Source organism: Drosophila pseudoobscura, chromosome 2, assembly GCF_009870125.1.
Source record: "Drosophila pseudoobscura strain MV-25-SWS-2005 chromosome 2, UCI_Dpse_MV25, whole genome shotgun sequence".
NCBI lineage: Eukaryota > Metazoa > Arthropoda > Insecta > Diptera > Drosophilidae > Drosophila > Drosophila pseudoobscura.
The window spans coordinates 20,588,677-20,605,584 of NC_046679.1; the positions used below are offsets into that span (position 1 = coordinate 20,588,677).

The window sequence follows — 16,908 nt, forward strand, 5'->3', positions numbered from 1 at the left end:
GCTGGAGATTTCCTAAGTTTTTGGAGCTAATGCGTGGCAATTACGGTTTCATCTTTTTTAACCAATTGGCGGCAAAAAGGCGATCTTTTGGCCTCGAGCCCTTGCCTGGTCCACATGCACCGGCTCTCCATTATGGTCTTGTGCAGTAAACTTAAAATCAATCAGAGATAATCTGTCATGGATAATGGGTGCCTGTCGAATGCCCAGTCTTCAGTCTACAGTCCTCGGTCTCCGGTTTCAGCTTCGATATTAGTGCCCCTAAAGCGTTTGACTTCGACTCATTTAAGTGATTCGTGTAATTATTTTAAACAGCCGCAGTGTAAATTTCGTTAAACATTCATCTCCGCAGTGGATGGGACCCCATCTAGGCCCCGTTTTTGGTCATAATATGACAGGTAAACAGTTGAGACAGTTGATAAATGGCCAAAGAAACGCTTGAACCAGATTTAATTGTTTGCAGGAGACGTCTCTTGGGGTCTAGACTCCATGCAAAACTTTCGATTCGTCTTGTAAATTTGACTTTAATACCTATAAAAGTCAAATCGGTTAGAAGCTTTAATTTCTTAAGCTCCCAGAGATACACACACACACACACACACGGGGGCTCGAGTCAGTCAGTCAGCCAATCATTAATCACTCAATCAATCATTTGGCAAGCGATTCCTTGGAGAAGAACCTTCATTGTCCTGTTGTTTTCGCTGGAAGCAGAAGGCGAAGGCTCCTCCTGGAGGTCTCTCCAGCTAATCAACATCCTGTGATGCGATTCCCATTCCCCCCTGGCCAGGGTTCATCTCCGGCTTAGGCCTCCTCGACTCCATCGACTTGTCAACATGTCGTTAACACAATTTCCATACCAGATTGATTGGAATGCCAGTCTCTAACTGAAGGCTGTCTAGGGGGGTGTTGTAAATGTGGGCTGGGAGGAGGAATTGGGTTTACATTTATTATGGAAATTAGTTTTAATGGCATTTTTGGCCAATAGCTTAGGAAATCTCTTCAAAGAGTAAGGAAAGAAATGAGATTTGTTCTTAGATGAGAGATGAAATCTTTCAGCTTAGGGAAATGTCTTAGAAAACTCTTAAAATATTTATGAACACACAAGTTTTATTCCCCTATCCCTTCCCCTAACCTTAATTACACATATTAGTCGGTTAATCAGTGACTTGGTTGCCGCCCATTTTGCATAAAAAATACCTCATATTTGGGTTTCTTAAGTTTATATCAAAAACTTTTGATGGCTGGCTTAAAGAACCAAACAGAACAGAAAACAAAGAAACAAACCATATATGGGGGGTATATATATGTATATATTTGTGTGTATATATATTCGCATTGGTGGTCGTAATATGGCTGGGATGTGGATGTGGATGTGGATGTTGCGATGGTGGTGGCATCATTAATCACATTTTCTGTGTTGCCTCGTGCAGCAAGTGAACTTCCTTTTGCCGCCGCCTGACAGTCGCAACTGATTGCTGGATCTGAATTGGGATTTTGGACTCAAATGCTCTGCACACACACACACAACCCTCCTTCAACCATCCTGGGCCATCCCATGCAATCCTCTTTCTTTGTATACCATCCTTTTCCCTCCATTGCCACTGACGCAAAGCTCTCAGAGAACTTCTGCTCCTCGTCTGTGTCTGAGTTTTGTTCCTTTGGCTCCCACATTGGATGGTCTTCCTTTCACCTTAAGCAGTTCTGTCAGAGTTGAGTAAATTCAATGTAGCAGCCACTAATGCGCTCGGGCTCAAAAGTTCCTCCAGGAGGAGTCTAAAGTAGGGAAAATAGGGAACAAACAAAAGCTGAAGATGCTTTAGATGCAATTTTAAAGTAATTTTGGTTTTAAATATAGAAATATTCTCAATTATCTGTTTTTCTATGAAGAAGTGCTTCTGATGGATTTGATCTGATTTCTTATCTTTTAACCTTCAGAATTATCTAAATTTAAGCGTCATATTACCGCCCATAATCAAATCGACAGAAGAGTAAATAAAGATATCAATACTTTGATGGAATTAATGTTTGCCAATAAATAATAAAGATCCTAATGAAAAACACACAATACTATTAGCCAACAAAAGTCTGCCCCTATTAGTATATGTATGCATTCACTAGTCAATTAATTTGAACACTTTTGACTGCAAAATGAAGACCTAAGTCCACAGAAATTCATTCATATATTCCACATGGCACGAACCACAAACTAAATTTAAGTTTTATACACTTAACGGCACCTAATGACGTTTTGATGGTGACCATCAAAATCGAATCAGTTGGAAGTCGATTAATTAGTGGCCATACTCCACAGCACACACACAGGGACGTGGACAATGATGAAGGAGGTGGTATATACATAGGTATATAGCACGTGGACCCAATTGGGAGAGAGTAGGTAGATGGGATGGATGGAGGTGTTTGTTTCGTATCGTGGTTCAATTATTCGGCAATTAGGCAGCGACAGACGCGGTCACACATGGCAAAAGTGTGAGTCAAAGTGGTTTTCTTTTAAAAGTTAAAGGGGCAATGATTTAATGGATTTGGTGGAAAGTCGGAGAGCAAGTCTAAATATTTACAAAAAACCATATTAAAGCGTTAAATGTACGACCTTCTGTGGCATATACAACAATCATTCTATCGATTTTCCATGTTTTGTTCGCTTCATTTGAATATCTGCCCGTCATGCTCATCTCAACAATGGAATCACGGTAGTAATGATAACAAACCCAAGCCTCCCCCCTTCCCAACGCTTCCTGAAGCACCCAGACAAACCACAACAATAATCACATAGGAAAACATAATGCCAAAGTGATATTCGTTCGATGTTCAATTGAAATTATTGCAAGTCAGAGCCCCAGGTCTCACAACAGCCTCTCGGCCTCCTCTCAAGTCGGTAGCCGATTCCGTCAGAGAAATCAACATTCAATGTACGTCTTTTTTTCTCTCTTCTCTGATCGATATTTGCCGGCCAAGAGTCTGCTGCTGCATCTGTACATAAGAAGAGACCGTTCTGAAAGTGGAAAATAAATGGTCTGGTTCTGGTCCAGAGCAGCCACACACAGACACAGTGTGCGGGATCGATGAAAGCCTAGTGAAAATGGGCGGTGCTTGGCATTCACTTTTCGAGCATGCGCCATGACTGTCAAATCACCAACACACACACACACACACCCGCAGCAAAATAACCAAAAATGTGTCCATGTATGGCTGCACAGTCGATGCTGAATAAATAGGAACAGTGGTTGGTTACAGTGGTGGACAGGAAAGTCAGTATGGATTAGTAACTGGTGTTTCTACTATCAAAATAGTGTAAAGCGAGATGGAAATGACTGTAATAATAGCAAGCACGTAGTTTTAAATGATGTTATTTCCTTAAAATATTACAAATATTTTCTATGGAAGAGCTGGAGTTCTACTGAAAGTTTCGTCCATACCTAGTTTTATATATAAATATTAGCACAGTTTTCTTATAAACTAGATTGTCAATTAAAATTATTATGATACAATATTCAAGTGATAATATTTCATAAATAAATATCAAATAAAATGATCAATGAGATATGCATTATTTTTTAAATATTTTTTGATATATCTGATATATCTAAATCTCTGTAACACTGCTCTTTGTCAACAGTCTTAATATTCCTCTCCGCCACTGTAATCCCATTCAATGGGTGTGACCAACAGTCATGCCATCTCGCTCGGACTTACACATCCCTCTCTCTATCCTCACCACCAGAGAGAATGAGAGAGAATAACCGAGTTGGTGGTGGAAAATGGCGTGAAACGAAGAGGAACCACAGCCATGGCTTCCACAAATGCCCACAGTGTCCGTGCCGAAACACTCCATGTGGGCCGGCCTTCGGTGTCTGTCTCTTAAACCAGTAAATCGGGTTTCGTCTGGCGATGGAATGGCGGTAAACAGAGAGGGATAGAGAGCGCGCGAGTGAGGGAGAGAGCGCGAGTGAGGGAGAGAAGACTGAAAAACGGAGACGGAAAACAGGTTCGCTTGCGCCGAGAGCTCGCCTGCTGGAACATAACAAAAGCACGGCTCGAATGGAACGGTTCTCCGACGTTCGCATAGCACTCGTGAGTCAGAGTCAGTTTTTCCGTTGAAATCTCTCTATTTTCCCGTTTTTCCATACGCCGGTTACGCGAAAAGCTTCGCGTTGTGTTCAAAAGAGCCCCCTATAAAAAAATAACCCAAAGAATGCAAATATAAAGAAAGCATTGAAGAAAAGTGTGTGAGAAATACTCAAAAAAGAGAAAGAATATGTGCGAACCGAGTGAAAGTGTTGGAAACTGAAAAGTCAGAAAACGTCTAACAGAAATCGGAAATACTAGAATATACATTGGTGCTCCGGTAGAAGGCCAAGTGGTGCTCCGAAATCGAAAGGAAGATCAGGCGGTGCTCCAAGGCTGATCCGTCAGCATGAGCTCATTCCTCATGGGTTATCCACATGCCCCCCATCACGTCCAGAGTCCCATGTCCATGGGCAATGGCCTGGATCCGAAATTTCCGCCCGTGGCCGATGACTATCATCACTATAATGGTCATTATTCCATGACCGCCTCCACGGGGCACATGAACAGTGCCGTCGGAGTCGGAGTCGGCAGCGGCGGTGGAACACTCGGTGTCGGTGGCTCGGTTGGCGGGGTGACAGGTGGTGCAGCGGCCATGTCTGGTCACCCGCATGCGATGCATCCGGCGGATATGGTCAGCGACTATATGGCCCATCACCACAATCCCCACACGCACTCGCACACCCACCCGCACTCGCACCACCACAGCAATAGTGCGTTGTCCGGCGTCCATCAGCCATCCGCCGGTGGGTACACCACTAACTATGCCGCCGCCACACCGCCCTCTAGCCACCATCCACACTCGCATACGCATCCGCACGCGCATCCCCACCAGAGCCTCGGATATTACGTCCACCATGCCCCCGAGTTCATCTCCGCCGGAGCCGTGCACTCCGATCCGGCGCCGCTTTCGAATGCCGGCTACGGGCCGTCGGTGAATGTCCCCAACAGTGGGAGCGGCTCTGGAGGAGCTGCCATCGCCAACTCCAATGGATACTACGGGGGTTACGGCGGGGGTTATGGCACTGCGAATGGCAGTGTGGGCAGCACACACTCTCAGGGGCACTCGCCGCACTCCCAGATGATGGATCTGCCGCTGCAATGCTCCTCCACAGAACCACCCACGAATACAGCACTGGGTCTCCAGGAATTAGGTGAGTTTTCAATTGGAGAAGGAATGAGAGTTCTATAAAATACGGAAGTCTGAACAGGGTTAGATTTGGAATCGTGGTTGTATTATACGAGAAATTCACCTATTCCAAGGTGGTAATGAACTGTACTGAAAGGGAATACGTTAGGTGTAAGGGTGATTCTTTATGTGAATAATCTTAAGCTAAATCAGCCTTTTTGAGAATCAATCATTGTGAGAGCACTCTTAAACAGCTCCAATCTTTGTTCTAAAAAGAGAGTCGTCTGCTCGATTGGCCTCTATAGATTCTACTATAAGCCTAGACCATAAAATTCATGAAAATATCAACTAAATCCTACGAATATTTTAATTTACAACTTTATAAGCCATCTCCTTGTAACCCCCTTATAATAATCTGCTCTCAATGCAGGTTTAAAACTAGAGAAACGCATTGAAGAAGCTGTACCTGCCGGACAACAATTGCAAGAACTGGGAATGAGATTGCGCTGTGATGATATGGGATCCGAAGTGGTAATAAACCAAAAAATAAACCCTAGAAGAGAACCCTAATGCAAATTAACCATTGATTTATACAGGATGATATGTCGGAAGAGGATCGTCTGATGTTGGATCGATCACCTGATGAACTCCTCTCCAATGACAACGACGACGATCTGGGGGACTCCGACAGCGACGAAGATCTGATGGCGGAAACAACCGACGGCGAACGGATCATCTATCCCTGGATGAAGAAGATCCATGTGGCGGGTGTGGGTAAGTCGAAAGTTTCCTCCCCTCCCCACTCCTTTCCCAGAAGACCCCCAGACATGGTGCCCCCATTTTTTTTTCGGGGTATGCTAATTAAATTACTTAGCTGCCAACACCCACTTGATCCACTGACAGGCCCCTCTGTAATGTTCGCTCTTTGGCGAAAAACACAGAGGCCAAAGAAAGAAAACTGCGACTGCGACTGCGACTGCGACTCCCAAAGCTCATTAATCAAAATCAAGACTGCCACGCCTCATGTCGGAGAGGCTAAAGACCGTGTACCAACCCAAGTGACATGTTCCTGTATATACTGCTCCTTTACTATATATACTATATCTTTAGGTTTTTTATGTGAGTTTTCTCTGCAAAATGTAGGCCTTCTGCGGGCCTCTACCAGTGGTTCTTTCGACACTTGAAGTTGCTTCGCAGGCTTCGTTTTCCTTGACGTCACAGAGTCAATTGATATATCATTGGAATGATCAAGGGAATATAGGAATTTACATTGTACTTAATGGGAAAAAAAACGTAGTGATTGAGGGTAAATGTCAGTGATTTCTTCCTTAAGAAAGTGGGATCTTAATTGAGTTTTTTTTTTAAACAAAAACATAGGACGACACTATAACCTTTCGACTACAAATATTTATTGATTCCTAAGAAATATGTCTGCAATGGAGTAAAATTTTAGGTATATTTATTGATCGTAGTTAGGCTCTAGTAATTCTTGTTCCCTTTATTATTATTCAAACCAAGTTCAAGTGATTTCTAGCTTAGTAACCGGATCTAACGGGATTTTAAACACCCTCAATAAGTCTCGAAATTCTGTAAAATGTCTCAAACAGTTCTAAATACTTGTTACCATGTCCAACCTCTCATTGAACACTCATTCACTCACATCACCCAATCTTTGAGCTTGCCTTTACAACTTTTATGAATATACAGCCCCATTAATGCTGTATACAAAAACTGAATGCAGATCCGAGAACAGGTTTCCATTTCAGAGTTCAAAACCATTCACCAGAAGGCAACAGCAGCACTGAATGAGCCACAGTCCATTCCACTTCGATGTGGCACAGATAATTACCCATAATTGTCGCAGCCTAAAACGTAGGAATTCATTCAGCCATATGTCCGAGTGTCGAGTGGGTTACCAACTGATGATTGTCGTCGCTTATTGTTTTAATATTACTGAATGGGGCATGGCTGGGAATGGGAGTGGGATGCCTTAGGGGCATCAAGTAGGTGTCGACTGCATTTACGCGGAGGCCCACGAGGAGTCTCCACGCACGGACCCTGATAGATTGCTTTTTAATTAGCACAGAGAGAGACCCAGAGCCCTGATGGAGTACTCCAATTTGGGTATAACCTTGACCCAAATGGGTAATTATAATGTTTCGTTTTACGCCACTCCGACGCGCCTCATCGGGCCACTCCAGAGAGACGCTTGGGGAATTGACTCTGACTCTAAGCATCAGAAAAATCAAAAATCAAAGTAGTCCATCAGACAGACGGACGGACGGACGGACGGACAGACGAACGCACAAACGATCGCTCAGGGGCATGTTTGACACAGTCGCAAGGTACGTACCGTACCCGACTCCATCTCCATCTCCGACTTCGACTTTGGCTCCGACTGAGTGACGGATGGTCCGTGTCATTTGATGTTAATGTTGTGACATTTATCATGAGCGCACGACTACGAGAACAAGACGAAACTTGATTATCGCCAGTGCATCATCTCTCTCTCTCGGAGTATCGTCTCGGAGTCTCTCGTCTCGTTATGTGCCCCAAAACCTGTGTCCCCCCCCGTACCCCAGCGGTGTCATGTTGTTCCCTTTACAAATGACTTACACTCGCTTAACACTTGCCTCTGCCGACTAGAGGCCCAACAAAAAAAAAACTATGCGATGTGGCGTGTGGTCTTTTGCTCAATTTATTATTATAGTTTTTCTTTCTTTTTGTTTTTTTGCCCTACGGCCCACCAAAACACAAAACTTGTTCAAAGTTTTGTTTGAAAGAGATGTGTGAAATGGTATTTAGAGAGCAATTTTGTTGATTATTTAATAGATTCAACAAAAGTGTTGAAAAGGTATCAAAAACTGTTGAGTGTTGGTAAGGGGACAGTGGGATTTGATTGTGGAAATTAGGTTGATTTAGTAGAATGAAAGGTTCTTAAATGAAAGTTTGGGATGGCAGTGGAACTGGTAAAAGTCATAAAGAGTCCTAATAGAGTGTGATTCCTTTATAATAATTGCTTTAAAACTTGCAAAATAGTGTTGGAAATGACATTTTGATATGGGAAAAGTTGATTTGGGAGTAGTAAAAACTTCGATCTTATGAAAATATGCTATCATTTAATTTCTAAAAGTATTGGTGACTGAAAATAGCTTGGATGCACCATGAAAAGTTTTAAAAGGTAAGAAAAACGGTGTTGAAAAGGGATATAAGCTTCATATTTGGGCTGAAAAGGAGAAAACTTGTATTAAGTACACCTAGAAATGTCTCAAGTGGCCAAAAAGGGTTCAGAAAATGATTTAATAGATGAAGATTTCTTATAAGTATGGTTATACTGTGAGTAGGAACTGCTTTGATCTATATCAAAATTCGTTGGAAAATGGAGCTATCTTCCATCTAAAGTCCCAAACTTGTTGTTTAGAGTAAACACAGCTTTAACATACAACGAAATTCCCATATATCAAACCATTCTCAACCGAAGGTATCACATGCTAATGTGTTAGAGGGAAACCTCTCATAATCTTGGGTGAAAAATATTGATTTCATGCACGACAGAGAGGCCCAAGAGATGAGGTGGCTAAAACTTGTACAAGTTTCATGTTTTATACGATATACAATACACACAAAAAGAGAGATACTCTGCTGCTGCTGCTGCTGCTGTGGCGGCTATGGGGCATTCAATAAACAGTGAAACGTGAACAGCCTTGTAACTGAATTTCAATGGCAAGTCCACGATTAAGTTTCCACACCACGAGAGGGGCAGGAGGAGGAGACCTGAGACAGAGACTGAGGCTGAGAGTCACAGTTACCCGATGACTTGCGGAAAAGCCGCCTCAACGGCAAAAAAAAAGTGCAAGCTAAAGATACAGATACATGAAGGCACACAGCACACACAGATGCTGTAAAAACTCGACTGGAATATTGCGCCTTTTGCAAAATGTTTACCGGCGGCGGCCCAGGCTCAGGCCCAGGCCCAGGGCATGACAATGATGAAAATGACGCAGTAAAAATTAAGAAGTTCGCCTTTTATGACAGATGAGGCACGAACAGCTGAGGCACAGACACAGATACTGGGGACTCAGACACAAATACTGGACCCAGACATCGAATCAGACCCAGAGACTGGCCTCAGAGACCGAATCTCCGCTGAGTTCTTCGCACAAAGCATAATTAGCGAGATCCCCCTCTAGCAAGTGAATGGAGCTTCTCTCTCTTTCTTTTAACATATACCCGTCCCTATCTTGATTTGGCAATTTACGCCAATAAAAGTTCTCTCCTCTGAAGCTCCCAACTGTTTGCAAATTATTGAAATTGGCATTAATTAGCGTACATTTATTGCTCTCTGCCTTCGACCATTGTACTTCTACTTCCATACTTCTATATCTTTCGCACAGACTAGAGACAATTTTTGGAGAGGTTTCTGCGTGTCTTTGTGTTCTTTTGTTGAAAGCAAACGAATCTTCAAGGTCGCTCCATTGTTTGTCCGGAGACTTAAAAGTCGTGAGCTTCTTACTGTCTTTCTTCTGGTATTTTGCGGCTCCATTCCATTCTATTTTCCACAAACAAAACGATTGCGAGTCTTGGAACAAGTGCCTAAGATGTTTGGCTTTTAGTTGAATAACATTTTCGATGGTCATTTGTTGTTGTGCGTTCTCTTGGGCTATGCCATGAGAAGGGGAAAGTGAAATAAACACTATTTTTGGGGAAGGGAAACATGATTTTAGTGGGGCTCATTTGTGGGAATTTTTGAAGGTATGCAATGGAAGGGAATTTAAATACAAGGAAATTCTCTAAAATTCTTTAAAAATGTTTCTTGGGCAACTTTTTATTTCCATTCTGTATATCTTTAACCCATTTTTCATACAAATACGTTTCAAACCATTTATATTTTTTTACGCGAAAAATACTTGAATATTACTTTTTTTATAGTTTATTTTTCAGATTGTTTTAGCCCAAATTAGTACCCCATTGACTCATAAATCTCTGCCAACTCCTTGAAACCGCATAAATTAACATATTTTATAATTTAAATGCTCACTAAGCTCTTAGCCATTTTGGTAAAATCTGAGCCCCAAAAGTATTTTTTGCGTTTAAATGAACAAAAATTCATGGCGTAGAACAATTCTCCCACAGCGTGGCGGCGGCAACCAGTTCAAGTGCTGCTGCGGGTACTTTACGGTGGAGCCACAAAAATACATATATATACGATATATATGATGTATGGGTCCATGGGGGCTTGGGGGTGTGCTCTGGGGAGGGGGCACATACATGTGTAAGTAGCATGAGCTCATGTTTATTTTTATTATTTCGCCTGGCTGTGCCACACAAATTGCAAGTCACTTGACAAGCTGCTGATGCAGCTCCCGCTGTTGTTGAAATGTTGACTTGCCTTTTTCTACTCTTTTTTTGTTGCCTTGCCATGAGCTCACACACAGATACTTTAAGGGGTAAGAAACATCCAAAGTTTAAACTTGGAATGGAACCCCAGCTGGAATGGATAGCACGGCGTATGCGCAATGCGGCATTCATTAGTGCAGATCTCAAAAATTATAAATTTCTAGCAATTTGTTTAAAACTGCAACGTGAAGCGATTTCCTAGGGGGAACAGGTTTTTTCTATAAATGATTTCTGATGAATGTTCATCTAAATGAATTATGACAGATGTTAAATATTTTTGTTGCTTGATTTCTTTCCATCTTTAATTTTGTTTGTCGCTGGCACGAGTCAAATTTCTTTTTTAAACCACAAAAATATTTACACACTCTTTGGCTTAAAGCTTATCTGAATAATTAATCACTCAAACGAATGCAAAATGAATGAAGTGCTGGGGAGAATCGAATCGAATCGAAAGGAGAAGCCCGGAAGTTGTCTGGTGGCACCACCGCACCTCAAAATTGGGATTGGGCTTTGGGATTTGGGGGATTAGGGCCCACCAAATGAGGCCGCCAGACAAAAGAGATTATGAAATAATGTCTGACATAGTTTTTGGGTATGTGGGGGAACCCGCTCTCTTCTCTCTCCCAGCCCGGCTTTTCCCTCTCTTTCTGTGAATGAATTTGTAGAGTCACAAATGCATGATAAATCATATGAAATTTTTTAGGATGGGACAAACATGCCGACAGCCAACAACTGTTTTCAGAATGAGTCAGGGGCTTCGAATTTGGAATATATTGTAGGAATACTCAGGAGGGTTCAATGCGAAGAGGTATCGGAAAGGGGGCACACACAAAGTCCCACTGAAATCCCTAGAGAGCGCCAATATCATAGATATTGCAGCTCCCCCTCTCTTTCCGATTTGGCAGCTCTTTAGCGCTGCCTTCTCGCTCTCTTGCCACATGCAACACAACCGCTGGTGGGGGGACTTGTGCAATCTTGATTTCCTTGGCCTTGTATGATTTGGCATTTTCATAAATTGGCTGCCATTCTTATGGCAGTTTTAAATGCAATTGGCACTCTTTTTCGGTTCCTCTTCTGGGCCACGACCATGACGTTGCTGTTTACTCTTTCCCCTCCGCCTTCGTTGAGTTCTTCCTCTCTTTTCTTGGTCTGCCCTGGCAGTTTCGTTGAAATGTTGAAATGAAATGATACGCACTTATTAAAAACGAATTAACGCAGCATGCCGCCGCCGCCAACGCCAACGCCACAGACAGCGTCATAGGCCCCTGACGCAGCAGCAGCTGACATTGGGTTTTGTCGCGCCCTCTCTTTCTGTCCTACATGTCTGCACCTCTCCCTCTCTAAAGGTGTTTTTCTTTCCCTGTCCTTTCTCTCCCTCTCTCTCTCTTTGAAGGTGTTCCCCTTTGTAATTGATATTGCTGTTGTTTTTGCCCTTCGATTTGGTTTAGTTTTTCTTCCTTTTTCTTCGTTTCCTACTGGTTTCTCGGTTTCATTTTCTTCATTTCATGCCGCGAAAATTTGTTAAGTTGTGTTTTTTCGGTTTCATGATATCTGTAATTTCAAGAATTTTGGTATTACATGCAATTACGAAAAGGAAATTGGTAAGGCAAAGGAAGTTTTTTCGATTTTCTATAATTTTTACTTTATTTGGGGAGGATTTAAAAGATTCTGGGGATTTCCGAAGATTCTACGTACCTTATATCCTGCTCAAGCAAGACTACTATTAGGATTTCTATAAAAAAATTCCTTATAAAGGAGTTTATTTGATAAGGAAATTGCATACCAAACTATCACTTCTTTAATGGAAGTACTCTATGATTGTTCTGGTATATAAACCTTTTCAAGATAAACTTTTGAGCATAAATTGGTGAACATATGACTCCCTGAACCCTTTTGTCCCAAGGGAAAATACCTCTATCTATGGAAAGATAGAGAAATTCTCCCTTGAACAGACCCCTCCTGAACAAAAACTCTCCTAAATCGACCCCAAGAAAGAACCACTCCTCCCCACTGACAGATGACCATCTAAGAGTGCTGGCTGTCCACCCTTGAAGTTTACAATATAATCTTCATTTTCTCAATCCAATCCTCGACAACTTTGAAACCCACAAGCGAATAAAAAAAAACTTGTCAGCAGATCTTAGGCGCATCTGTTGTGCTTTTCTTTTTCCAATCGAGTGACCCATGTTCAAGCATTCTCTTCATTGGACCACCCACAAAGCCCAACCCAACCCACAGCCCCACCTCCCACCCTGTGGGGCTGTCAACGGCCGGCTGGCTGGACACCGAAGAGCGCTGGACACACACTGACAGAATATATCATTAATCTAAGTTTTGGGCCTCGCCTGGGATTGAAATATTTCTATCAAATCGAAAGCTGTCTGTCACAGACGCAATGAAATTTTTATAAATGTACAAAAACCCGAATGGAGCAGCGGATGTGAAACAGTTGCAACGAAGAGAAAACTCTGATGGAAACATCAACATAATCGGAGATGTGGCAGCAAATTGAAATTGATGGAGCGTGCAACAATTCTGATCCAATGGACACCAAATGTCTGTCTGGGCATCTTTTGGGTCTTTCGGTGGCAGGTGCGAGGCATTTATTTGGCGGCGATAAAAATTAAAAAATAATAAGACAACGGAAAAGAGGAAAAGCGGAAAAGAGGAAAAGCGGAAGGGCTAAGGCTGCGACCCTGGACAGGGAGGGAAAAACTAAATTGTGGCCGCGAAATGCGGCAACCTTCGATGGACAGACAAGGACAAGCGCAGCCCAGGCGCGCTGTTTGATTTTGATTAATTATCCTGCCACAAGGAGGTCTTTCATGTCCCCGCTGGCACACAGTCACCCCCCACCCCCCACCTCTACTCCCAACTAAAACCCCGTCCCAAACGTCACATCCTCCAAAAAGGAGTTCCAGTGCTCGCGCTTCCAAGGTGAAAGGAAAACTTTTGGCTTTGGCGGAGGCTTTTTTAAGGGTTGTCAAGTTATCTAAGAGATTTATTGAGAAACGCAATTTGAAGTGTATTAATTGTGGATGCCACTCCCCTTTCCATATAATGTTCCTCCTTTCAAAGCCATTAATTATGGAAAATATTCTTCGTTTTTAGCGAATGGCTCGTATCAACCGGGAATGGAACCGAAACGCCAACGCACCGCCTACACACGACACCAGATCCTGGAACTGGAGAAGGAGTTCCACTACAATCGCTACCTGACGCGACGGCGACGCATCGAGATCGCCCATACGCTGGTGCTGTCGGAGCGTCAGATCAAGATCTGGTTCCAGAATCGTCGCATGAAGTGGAAGAAGGACAACAAGCTGCCGAACACCAAGAATGTGCGCAAGAAGACGGTCGACGCCAATGGCAATCCAACACCGGTAGCCAAAAAGACCTCCAAGAGGACCAGTGCCAAGAAGCAGGCGCAACAGCAACAGCAGCAGCAGACACAGTCACAGTCACAGTCCCAGAACTTGCCACAGTCTCAGCAGAACCCACAGCAGCAGACTCCAGTGATGAATGAGGTGAGTGTATCGTGTTGAAAGTCAACAGAAAAGGCACTTTAAGTGCGGGTCCTCAGACTCCTTCGGGGTTTATGCGTGGCCTGAATCAGAATATCATTAATTGATGGGAGGATCCTGATGCAAGATCAGCGTCTGCTTCAAAAACCAAGATAAAGATATGGAACCAAAGCTAGGAATATTCTGCATATCTTTCATAGATATTATAGCCCAAAACTTCTAAGATTTATCCACCAAAAAGTATCTAAAACCATACTTATACAATATCTTTCTCTCTATTCCAGTGCATTCGTTCCGATAGTTTGGAGAGCATTGGCGATGTGAGCTCTTCTCTGGGGAATCCTCCCTACATACCAGCGGCCTCTGAACCGGGCAATGCCTATGTCGGATCTCAGCAGCATCACAGCAATAATAATAATACCAACAGCAATAATAATAATAACAATAACAACCTCAATAATAATAATACGAACAACAATCAAATGGTGGGACATACGAGTCTCCATGGGAACCATCATCAACAGCAGCAGCAGCAACAATCCGATCTCATGACCAATCTGCAGCTACACATCAAACAGGACTACGATCTTACAGCACTGTAGGCAACAGGACTACGATCTGACGGCCCTGTAGGAAGCTGTCAAGCTAGAAAATGTAGAAACAAACCTTAAGCACATGTAAATTTCCCAACCCAAACCACAGCCCCACTTCCTTTGTAGATCTTTGTGTTTGTTTTCTTTTCTAAAAACGAAAACCTTGCGACTCTGTGGACAAGGCCAAGGACAAATCGGAATATACAGTGAACAAAAATAGTTAGTTAGACTAAAGTTAAGCATCGACCATTAGGTAATCGAACCCTCACTTAACCCAAAATCCTTTCAAACCCCAAACAAAATGTTGTATATGAGATATATGTGTACTTAAGCATCCCCCCTAAGAATCAGGTATAAGAGAGTTTTTGTATAAAGCCTAGAAAGATTTGTCATAGTCATTAAGTGGTACAACATAATAGAGATCTATATATAGTACTTAGTATATAGGATTGCATATATGTATAATTATGATTATTATTATTATTATTAAATGTAGTGTGGCATTTGTTGTGCGTCGTCTAGATGTATGTAAGTTCGTACGTATATTTTATGGATACAAATAAATGATATAAAATGAAAGATAATTAGTGAAAACTTTAGAGAAATTTATTGTGAAGGAAAAAGTTAAGGAAAAATACTGAATTTTGGGTTAGAAATCAATGAATCACTTTATGATTTGAAGGAGAAATATATATATTTGGTACCCTACGAAAAAGATAAACTTTTAGAAGATTTTTGCGAATACTGGTATACGAAAAGTTAGATGATTTGATGGATTTTATGGGAAAATATATAATATATTTTTGGATAATATATTCTGTGAATATTCAGCTTCGGCGGACATGATCTTTGGTCGAGCCATGTTTGTCCATCCACAGGAGAATTCTGTATATAACAACCCATAGAGACCATAATTTTCAGCAGGAACGCGTAATGCGGCAGCGCCCATCTGTCGGTATGCGTTTCATCTCAGAATCCGCTTGGCCTGGTGTTGCTTTGCAACTGAATGCTGCACTCGTTCCATAGATCTGTAAATCAAAAAAGATTTAAAGCTAATTCCCCTTTCAGAACTCCTTCAAAAGTAACCAACAAAAATTTCAAACCAAACTTTATTCCTGAATGACTGAAGCACACACTCCTTTTGATGGATAACATCCCCTCAAAAAGACAAGTTTCTTAACCCGCCTACACACACATAACCCAAGTAGGGGACTTATCCACGATGATAATCCGCTGATTCATCCATCGCTCATTGTCAACTAATTAGGACAAATTTAAACATCATGACCCAAACGCTGCTGGGATCCAAACTCCTTTTGTGTGTTTCGTGTTTCGGAGGGGGATTTCGCGCTAAAGAATTCAACAGGCCTTTGTTGCCAATCAACATTTTGGGGGCTCTGTGTGGCAAGGAGGCACGGGGCAGGCAGGCAGGCGGGGTCACCAAATGCTAACAAGAGTTCTTAATTAAAAATCGATTCGTCCAATGATTGATCACAGCCCATTGGCACCTGTTGGCTTCTGGAAATATGTTCAACAAGAAATCATCTCTCCCAAGAAATTGCATAGCGAATGGGGATCCTGAAGGGGGGATAAACTGGTCTTTGCACACACATTTCACTCGAATATCGAAGTCCTATTGCGAATTGTTAGTGGTTATTCAGGCGTGCACTCCTCCTCGTTGACAATGACCGGAGAGACGACTCCTCCAGGGGATCGGGAGTAGCAGTGCCCTCTCGGTTGGGACACAATCAATCTACCCCTGACTTGGACAGTGGATTGTCGTGCCCGGGTACATGGAAACACTCTTAGCGCTTAATTTATCATTGCGAAATGATCAGCACTGTCTCCTGCTCCTTCGGAGTCCAGTCCGAGCTGGAACTGGAAATTGCGCGCCGCACACTCGCCTCAAGCCTCAAGCGATAAAAGGATTAAGACCTACTTATAGACCGGAACGAAACAAGAGCCTGAAGACGAGGAGAGGAGACCTGAAACCCAGACGGAGGACGATACAAGGAGGACGCGGATGAGTACCAGCAAAAAGTTGACATTGCGTTCTCCCCTGTTGAAATTAGCAGCTCAAAGTGATTACGAGAGCATGAGCACGTGTTATGGAAATAATTTAACACTTTGACAGGGATAGCAGTACAGAAGAGTGAGGGGATTGGAGTGGAGCATGGGGTACGTT

At 42.6% G+C, this 16,908-nt stretch overlaps 1 protein-coding gene across 1 annotated transcript; it reads left to right on the forward strand.

Annotated features, from left to right (window-relative positions):
* The first annotated feature begins 4,429 nt into the window (after nucleotides 1-4,429).
* On the forward strand, nucleotides 4,430-15,307 carry Dfd (homeotic protein deformed). The gene is made up of 5 exons (XM_001359178.4): nucleotides 4,430-5,234; nucleotides 5,640-5,740; nucleotides 5,806-5,983; nucleotides 13,718-14,133; nucleotides 14,415-15,307. Exons 1-5 carry the CDS (start codon nucleotides 4,430-4,432, stop codon nucleotides 14,730-14,732), a joined length of 1,818 nt encoding a protein of 605 aa, XP_001359215.3. The 3' UTR covers nucleotides 14,733-15,307.
* The last annotated feature ends 1,601 nt before the right edge of the window (nucleotides 15,308-16,908 follow it).

Bases quoted from the DNA above. Each gene is read 5' to 3' on its own strand.
- Dfd (XM_001359178.4), top strand. From the start codon at position 4,430: ATGAGCTCATTCCTCATGGGTTATCCACATGCCCCCCATCACGTCCAG. The intron at 5,741-5,805 runs GTAATAAACCAA...TGATTTATACAG, and splicing joins ATGATATGGGATCCGAAGTG to GATGATATGTCGGAAGAGGA. The intron at 5,984-13,717 runs GTAAGTCGAAAG...CTTCGTTTTTAG, and splicing joins GATCCATGTGGCGGGTGTGG to CGAATGGCTCGTATCAACCG.